The 9,269-nt window shown below is 42.6% G+C and overlaps 1 protein-coding gene across 1 annotated transcript; it reads left to right on the plus strand.

Annotated features, from left to right (window-relative positions):
• The first annotated feature begins 5,886 nt into the window (after nucleotides 1-5,886).
• Nucleotides 5,887-8,836, plus strand: LOC136493370 (serine carboxypeptidase-like 45). Its single transcript, XM_066489446.1, has 8 exons — nucleotides 5,887-6,252; nucleotides 6,805-6,906; nucleotides 7,056-7,151; nucleotides 7,262-7,354; nucleotides 7,443-7,522; nucleotides 7,615-7,896; nucleotides 8,016-8,143; nucleotides 8,257-8,836. The coding sequence occupies exons 1-8, from the start codon at nucleotides 5,970-5,972 to the stop codon at nucleotides 8,621-8,623; spliced, it is 1,431 nt and encodes a 476-aa protein (XP_066345543.1). The 5' UTR covers nucleotides 5,887-5,969; the 3' UTR covers nucleotides 8,624-8,836.
• Nucleotides 8,837-9,269: the final 433 nt, after the last annotated feature.

The following is a 9,269-nucleotide window of genomic DNA, read 5'->3' on the forward strand; positions in this document are numbered from 1 at the left end:
TACGAGTTGCGACGATGCAATGACCACTTGCACACATGCCGTGTGCACTAGTGCAGCGCGCTAGCGACTGATAGGCATGCATTCGATAACACTGTCTATATGTATGGTGTTGTCAACATCACACAACACACATCTATGGGGGTGTTTGGTTCTTTAGGCGCTCCTAAAATTTATGTCACATCGAATGTTTAGAGGCTAATAAGGAGTATTAAATATAAATTAATTATAAAACTAATTACATAGATGGAGGCTAATTTCCGAGGCAAATTTTTTAAGCCTAATTAATCTATCATTAGCACATATTTACTGTAGCACCACATTGTCAAATCATGGACTAATTAGGCTTAAAAGATTCATCTCGCAAATTAGTCGCAAGTTATGCAATTAGTTTCGTAATTAGTCTATATTTAATACTCCATGCATGTGTCCAAATATTCGATGTGACAGAAATTTTAGGAGGTGGGGAAGGAACCAAACAGCCCCTATGTATACTAGTCTATAGTCGGTACTGATCATGGTGCACAGTGGACAGAGGCAGGATTTCAAACTTGGTTATTCCCACTTTCACATAAAAAAAATTGAATTCATAGATTTAAAAAAGAAGTCACAAAATAGTCAAATAACAGATTATTTAGCTAATCAGCTCTAAATGCATGAAACAAACTATAAAGAGAACATACAAAATACTATAACGTTGCTTTAACCTTGTGATTCTTCATGGCTTGGAAGCGGTTGATGATGTCTTTGTCGTTGTAGAAAGAACTCCCGCTCAATAAATGTAACCAAGCAATCATTCAAGTATTGATCCCCAATCTTATTTCTCAATTTGTTCTTCACATAATTCATGATAGAAAAGACTCTTTCAACACTAGCAGTTGCTACTGGAAGCACTAGCACCAATTTGGGAAGCATGTAAACAACTTTATGTCTTTCATGCTTGTTTGTATCAGCAAGCTTAATTAATGGAAAGCTCAGCAAGACTTCTCATATTTCTAAACCTTTCATCATTGTGCATGTCAGTAATGTACAAATTAAGTTGAGCTGCAAGATGGAGCAACTCTAAGCTTGAGAAATCCTTAGGATAAAATCTAGCAAGCTTAACCAATTTGTTTTTGTCAAAAGCAGCAAATGAATCGATATGACTTAATGAAGCCATCCAAATAAGCAATTTTCTGTTTACCTCATCAAACCTTTCATTAAGCTCCTGAAGCTACCTATCAATGACACTTAAGGCATGTCAACACACAAATGATGGCGATTCTTGAACTTGATAAAGATTCTCCTATCTCTTCCTACAGCCCTGTAGAATGTGTCCATATAGATAATTTGATTTTATTCTTGAAATAGAATGAGTCCACTTCTTTAAGGAAATCCTCCCACCCAGTATCCTACTACAATTGATGCATTTGCAGCTTGGTCAAAGAAATGAGTTCTACTGCATTGACAATATCTTGATCCTTCTTCTGCAAGGCATGATTCAAATTTGCCATGAACCCTAGTACTGTTTGCATCAAATGTGCCATGAAAACAAACCCATATGACTGAACTATTGTCAACATCAACATTGTTTGTGCCTGTGAGTACTCGGCACTTTAAGAGCGATCATTGCCAACCTTTATGAGAACTTTCCGAACTGAAGGATACAAAGATATAAGATTCATAACGGTTTTATAGTGAGATCCCCAATGAGTATCTCGAGGCCTTCCCAAACCCATTTCTGGGTTCAAACCCTTTCCGGTTTCAATGTCACCCAATTCTAGAGTTTCTACAATTCTATGAGCTTGTGCTACTCGAAGCATTTGTGTCATCTTACAAGAAATTTCCAATAAGGTTCAACAAAAATATATCTTGATCAAAGAACCAAACACAGTCCGGGTTTTCCTTAATTAGCAATTGCCATAAGAGTTAACTAAAGTTGATTTGCAAAGCAATTAACATAGTAAGCATATGGACAATCATTCATAATGAGTTTCTTGAGACCATTAGCATGACCCTTCATGTTACTAACTCCATCATAGCCTTGTCCATGTACCATAGACAAGCTCAATGAATGCTCCATCAACAATTTCTCAATTGCGGTTTTAAGTGTCAAAGAAGTAGAATTCTTGACATGAACAACACCTAGGAACATCTCAACTACCCTTCCCTTTTTGTCAACATACTGCAAACAAAGAGCTAGATGTTCATTTTGGTAGACACCACTAGTTTCATTGGCAAGTATTGCAAAATATTCACCATCAAGATCTTTCATGGCAAAACAATTAGCTATATGTCTTTGTATTCCAGGTGTAGTCAACTTACAATTTTTTGAGGCATTGTTCAAAACCACCTTAGCAACCTCTTCAAAGTTTTTAGCTAGCATATTTAACAACTCAAGGAAATTTCCTTTTATTAAGTGAACTTTGGCTTTCATCATGTCCACTAGAAGCTAAACCTTGATGCAAAAGAATCTTGACACATTTACATAATATGACAAACAGGACATATAAAGAGCCTTTTCCTTATGATTTACTACAACAAACTTTTCAACAATTGTTGCTTTAGGTGTAATGAAGGAATTATATCTCTCTTGAGCCATAGTGTGAAAACTAGTCATAGCTCCACAATGTTTAGTAATCCTCTTTTTTATGTGCCAGTTTCTAAACCCCCCCCCCCCCCCCCCCCCCCCCCTTCACAAAAGCATCTCCACCAGAACTATTAATTTTATGCTTGAACAAATAGCAAACAAAACAGAATGTGGCATCTTTCTCAATATAGTTTCTAAGTGCACTAGTTATCCTGCCACACAACTACATAAGTGATTTGCCGATGAGCTGAGGCATGAGATTTATTAAAGAGAAAGAGGAAAAAACAAATAAAATCATCTCTAAACAAGAAACCATGTCTTCCAATGCATCGAGGTGAGAAGAAACCATCCAAAGTCGCATGGAACTGGATAATAACAACAATCTAAAATATCTATCGTCCAAAAATAAACACCGAAAACTGTAGGATTCATAACAACGGTCCAAAATAGAATTTGTTTAACACGAGAGGAACTGGATAATTTCTTACTACCAAACTACGCACTCGTCTAAATTTCTTCTTGCCGCAAATAGCTACCGTCAAACTAGAAAGGAACCCCCATCGTCAAAACTCAAAACACAAAGCGAAAAACGACCCGTTGGATGCCCTCGGGATTACCAGTCCTGCGTAAACATCATTCCTGGAGTAGCCGCAGAGGGCTGCAGGTAAAAGAGCAGCTTTTACTTTTTTATCGTCCGACAGGATAACAGGGCTATTAGCAAGCGACAACACTGTAAACCACCGTCAATTACTGTAACACGAGCTGACTCTGACGGCGATACCTCTTTTTCTCCGGCCACTGCCGAAGAGGACGAGCCGTGGGCCCGCCCGGCTGGTCACATGCATGCGAGCGAATGCGATGATGACGTGGCCACCAGATCCAATAGTTTTTACTTTCCTAGTAGTATGCGCCGCCCACCTGCAGTGCGTGAAAAATACTGGGCCCACGCCGTACGCAGCACGCCTGCGCTGAGCTACGGCTAACCGTATGGATGGATCCCGGTACCGGACCGGATGGCCTCTTTATACCATGGTGTTAAAGGACCTTTACTGTTTTTTTTGCGGTCATGCCATGAATTCTCTTTCCAAAGTTTTCTTAAAAAAACGAAAAAAAAAGTTTTGCCAACGGCCTTAGTCAAGTATACAAGTGCTTTTTTTGTTTTTTTTTTTGTTTTTACCAAAATAGGGGTTTTCAAAACACACACACACACACAAAAGATAAGCTCAGTATGAACCTGCGTGCCCACCTCTTTTATGCCATCTGGGTAAGCCAAGATGTAACTTTTAGCATAGCACACAGCATTGTTTTTTGAGGCCATGCTATCAAAGCTGCACATATCATACTCCTGTATTATACTTGTTTAAATTATTCAAATTGATCAAAAAAGGATCTATTCAGGTAATATATTATGATATAAACCATGGCTTACTAAACCGTTTTTAGACTTTTTTTCATAATTGAAAAATTAATGATGTTTTCCCATTAAAATGGTGTTTTGTTTTCACATGTGTTTCTTATCATGTAAAGACACTTCAACCCAGTTTTTTTTTCTTGTAAGAATGTTCACATAATTGTAGTCATTGATATTTATATATACACTTAGCCAAAAAAAAGTTTTTTTAAAAAAAATGACTCAATCTAAACCCAAAAATGCATCCCTTTTGGATGGAGGTAGTACTTATTTTGGGCATATCTTGATATGGATATGTAAGTTTGTTGTTAGAAATGCATATATTCAAGTTTAAAGGTACCAAGTTGTAGTTTGCAAATTCAAAATGATGTAAACATGAAAAGAGTGACATATAGACTCGTGTCACATTTTACTCTAGATTACATATCTGATCTCATCGCCTTCCCAATATCCATAACAATCCGATAGCACCAATCCAAACCTCGTCTAAACACCGATATGGTACAATTTCTTGACTAAATCAGCATGTTTATATGATAACACTGTCGAGTTCTTTTATTGATAAAGATAAAATCCATCTGAAAACTGAATTTCCATCTGTTTTCAAAAGTAACACGCTCCTGAAGTATTAGTACTAGTTAGGGGGTGTTTGGTTCCTACAGGAAAATTTTAGTTCCTGTCCCATCGGATGTTTGGACACATGCATGAAGTATTAAATATAAACGAAAAAAATAACTAATTGCACAGATTGTGGCTAATTTGCGAGACTAATTTTTTAAGCCTAATTAGTCCATGATTTGACAATGTGGTGCTACAGTAAGTATGTGCTAATGGCGGATTAATTAGGCTTAATAAATTCGTCTTGTAAATTAGTCTCCACCTATGTAATTAGTTTTATAATTAACTCATATTTAGTTCTCCTAAATAGCATCCGAACGTTCGATGTGACATGGACTAAAATTTAGTCCATGGAACCAAACACCCCCTTAGAGGTACATCTCCAAGTCGGAGAAGAAAAATGAGAAAATTTTGTATTTGGCCCTAAAAATAATGCTCCATTCTTATTTGACATCGAAACTGAAAATATTTCCTATATGTCCTGAACTCGAGTTTTTCTTTCCTATTTGACACTTCCGTTAGTTTGGGTTGTTAACGGTGTCAAGTCCTATGTGAAAAGTCCATTTTACCCCTAGAGTTTTTTACTAGTCCTGGCATTCCATGGTTAATATTGCTATCTTTTATGAATGTTTTTTATCTTAAACTGAAACATTAGGAAAGATAGCAATATTAACCATGGAATGACAGGACTAGTAAAAAACTCTAGGGGTAAAATAGACTTTTCACATAGGACTTGACACCGTTAACAACCCAAACTGACGGAAGTGTCAAATAGGAAAGAAAAACTCGAGTTCAGGACATATAGGAAAGATTTTCAGTTTCGATGTCAAATAAGAAAGAAGCATTATTTTTAAGGCCAAATACAAAATTTTCTCAAAATGAAACTCGGAGAGGACTCTTCACACAAGAAACCTATTACTTGGAGAGCTTCCCAGCCTCCAGCCACCTTTCTCCCGCTGGTTCTCCTGCATAAAGTCTACCGAAATGCAGTGAAAAGCGGATGAAAACTGAAAAAAAATTGCCCTGACGTGTACCCACCATGTTATGTCAAGGTCGCTGAGATGAATGGAAAAAAAAACAGCAAGGCTGCCTTTCACTCATCAGTGAAGCGAAAAATATATGATACAGATTAGTGCACAACAAACACCGACGATCATCTAACATCTTTGTGGCACTAAACGAGGTTTACTGAAAAGCAAGAATGTCCACACACACTTCACCACCTACACATGTCAGACCTATTTATTGCCATCTACTGCATCCGTTTTCACCTCACCACCCTGCAGCTGCTACAGCTGCACCTGCAGCGTTCACTCACTCCCCTGGTCTCCTCTCCTCTCTCTCTCTCTCTCCGACGACACAACCGAGCCGAACATGCAGGTGCGCAGCAGGGACGCCACCACCGTTGCGGCAGCAGTGGTGTGCGCAGCTGTGCTGCTGCTCGGCGACGCCTGGGCCGTCTCGGCGCAGGCGGCGTCGGCTGCGGCGGCGGCGGAGGACAAGATAAGCGCCCTGCCGGGGCAGCCGCCGGTGGGCTTCGCACAGTACTCCGGTAACATCCCGGTGGACGCCGCGGGGAAGCGCTCCCTCTTCTACTACTTCGCCGAGGCGGAGGCGGATCCGGCGGCCAAGCCGCTCGTGCTCTGGCTCAATGGAGGTAAACTTTTCGTTTGATTGTCGGCACAACTATGTCACTGATTCACTGTGCATGCTGCTGCATTATTGCTTGCACCCTGCTCTGCTGTGGATGATGTTAATGGTGTGGGGGGGGGGGGGGGGGGGGGGGGGGGGGTGTGGGGGGGGGGGGGGGGGGGGGGGGGGGGGGGGGGGGATAAGGAGAAGGGAGCTCAGTTTTCAGTGCAAATGCACCTGTGGCCAAATATTTTGTCTTGTTCAGTCCCTACTCCCAAAACAACCATTATAAAAGATCTCATTTGTTTAGCAATAGATATACTAGAGAGTGGGCTTGTGATTTTAGTAATTTTAAGAAAGTATTCCAATTGAACTTGTGCAATGAAAATAGTTTGCAAATAAGGAAAGCAAAAGGCTCCTAGCATCTTTTGCTCTTTATTTAGGGAGGGAGGGTATAGGATGAAATCAGATTCCCTCTAGGATGACCTCCTTGTCCCCTCTCTTTGTTTTCTGTTCTGCTGCCAATGCAATTTTTTTTGGAGAGAGATTATGTTGATTCCCATGCATGTGAATGTAGGGCCTGGCTGTTCATCCGTGGGAGTGGGGGCCTTCTCAGAGAATGGGCCGTTCAGGCCTAGTGGCAATGCACTAGTAAGGAATGAGTATAGCTGGAACAAAGGTGAGCATTTCTTGCAAGTTGCAGTAACTGTACCAAAGCAAAACTTTTGGTATCCTTTGTGGTTGGTCCTTCTTTTTTGGTGAAAGAAGGCCAGAAAATTAGGAGGTAGTATTAACTTCCCTTTTGGTACCTGTTTGTTGTTGTTTCAGAGGCCAATATGCTGTATTTGGAGAGCCCTGCAGGGGTTGGCTTTTCCTACTCCACTGATCCTGCCTTCTATGAGGGTGTTGGTGACAGCATGACAGGTGACCTCTATGTTTACCAAATCATAGATCATTTCATTTCTCTTTCTGTAGATTTTTTTTTTAATTGCAGACCAATATAATTCTTCTTTGGGTGTTTTGAATTTCTGAAGCCAGAGACAATCTGAAGTTCTTGCAAGGCTGGTTTGCCAAGTTCCCGCAGTACAAGGGCAGGGACCTGTATATTACAGGAGAGAGCTATGCTGGTAAAGCCATTTGAATCCAGTATTTTAGCATCTGAATTTGTCACTTTATAGTTCATCTCCTGAATTAGCAGGATGTTTCTCTTTTCAGGCCACTATGTTCCACAATTAGCCCAGCGCATGGTAGAGTTGAACAAGAAGGAGAAGCTATTCAATCTGAAAGGCATTGCTGTAAGCAATTACTGACAGGCTTTGCAAACTACAGTAATCTTGTGAAACAAACCTTTTTTTCACCGTCATTTGATATCCCTACAAAATAATAGCTTGGCAATCCGGTGCTGGAATTCTCCACGGATTTCAACTCGCGGGCCGAGTTCTTCTGGTCGCACGGCCTGATATCGGATTCCACGTACAACATCTTCACGACGGTGTGCAACTACTCGCGGTACGTGAGCGAGTACTACCACGGCTCCCTGAGCACGGCCTGTGACAGGGTGATGAGCCAGGTGACGAGGGAGACCAGCAGGTTCGTCGACAAGTACGACGTCACCCTGGACGTCTGCATCTCGTCGGTGCTCATGCAGTCCCAGATCCTCGCCCCGCAGGTCAGGCCGTCAGGGTCAGGGTATTGGCATAATCGCCATGGTTCAGGTTCAGCATATACTGTATGTTGTGTTCCTGATATTGTATTTTCTTGTGCTGAATGATGACGCATGCAATGCAGCAAGGGAGCAGGGAGCTGGACGTGTGCGTGGAGGACGAGACGATGAACTACCTGAACCGGAAGGACGTGCAGCAGGCCATGCACGCGCGCCTCATCAACGGCGTGCAGAGGTGGACGGTCTGCAGCAGGTGAAGTGAAGCATACTAGCACACATACTCTGTCTGAACCTGCTCTCTGAATCAGAGACGTGTGCTTTTATTTCTTGATGATTGATGAAGATTGACGGATTGATGGATAACAGTGTTCTGGAGTACAAGCAGCTGGACCTGCAGATCCCGACCGTCAACATCGTGGGCGCGCTGGTGATGTCGGGCATCCCCGTGCTGGTGTACAGCGGCGACCAGGACTCGGTGATCCCGCTGACGGGCAGCAGGACCCTGGTGAGCCGGCTGGCGAGCAGGCTCCGCCTCAACACCACGGCGCCGTACCGGGCCTGGTTCCAGGGGAAGCAGGTGGGCGGGTGGACGCAGGTGTTCGGCGGCGGCGCGCTGTCCTTCGCCACGGTGCGCGGCGCGTCCCACGAAGCGCCATTCTCGCAGCCGGAGCGCTCGCTCGGGCTCTTCAGGGCCTTCCTCGCCGGACAGCAGCTGCCGGAATCGTTCCAGTGACGGAACGTCTCCAAGTTGGAGGGGGAGCCACTTCCTCGTGTACTCCTATCCTAGTGTTGGAAGTGTGCAGTGCTGGTAACGCTGGTTGCGTTGCATGTGTCGTCATCCGGCCGCTTGAGACTGGCAAACCCAATTTGGTTCTTCTCCAAGTGTAATCAGGATAATAATATCATTGAAGAAAGGGATGAGAATGTATTGCCAGATATGTTGTAGAGATGGCTTTGGTAAATGCCAAGTACTGCAACCCTAACAAAGGTGCCGCGCGGCATGGCTGCGACGGAGCTCGCTCGCTTGCGATGAAGCGAAGGAACGCTTGTCCTAGGTGGGACGACTCTGTCTCTGAAAGAAGAGGGACGGAAGGCATAAGCATATTTCTTAGTGGGACGTCTCTCAATCTACCGGCTTGTTCTAGAACCAAGCAATATCTCGAAATGAATATTCTACCTAGGATGTTCCCGTCTCTCGAACCAAACACTACCTAGTGAATGGCGGTAGCATGTCGTCGTTTTCAACCCTAACAGGTTAGGGATGTCCACCCAAAACGAAGTGAATAAGTGAATAGGAAAAACGATGGCAGCATCCCCTAATTCCATAATGGATTACAGTACGTTCCAAATTTTGATCAGATCAAGATTTGCAGAGACTT

The sequence above is a fragment of the Miscanthus floridulus genome, chromosome 11 (genome assembly GCF_019320115.1).
Source record: "Miscanthus floridulus cultivar M001 chromosome 11, ASM1932011v1, whole genome shotgun sequence".
In the NCBI taxonomy this organism is placed as follows: Eukaryota; Viridiplantae; Streptophyta; class Magnoliopsida; order Poales; family Poaceae; genus Miscanthus; species Miscanthus floridulus.

Coding starts and splice junctions, on each gene's coding strand:
- LOC136493370 (XM_066489446.1), top strand. CDS start 5,970: ATGCAGGTGCGCAGCAGGGACGCCACCACCGTTGCGGCAGCAGTGGTG. Junction 6,253..6,804: donor CGTGCTCTGGCTCAATGGAG/GTAAACTTTTCG, acceptor ATGTGAATGTAG/GGCCTGGCTGTTCATCCGTG. Junction 7,355..7,442: donor TACAGGAGAGAGCTATGCTG/GTAAAGCCATTT, acceptor TTCTCTTTTCAG/GCCACTATGTTCCACAATTA.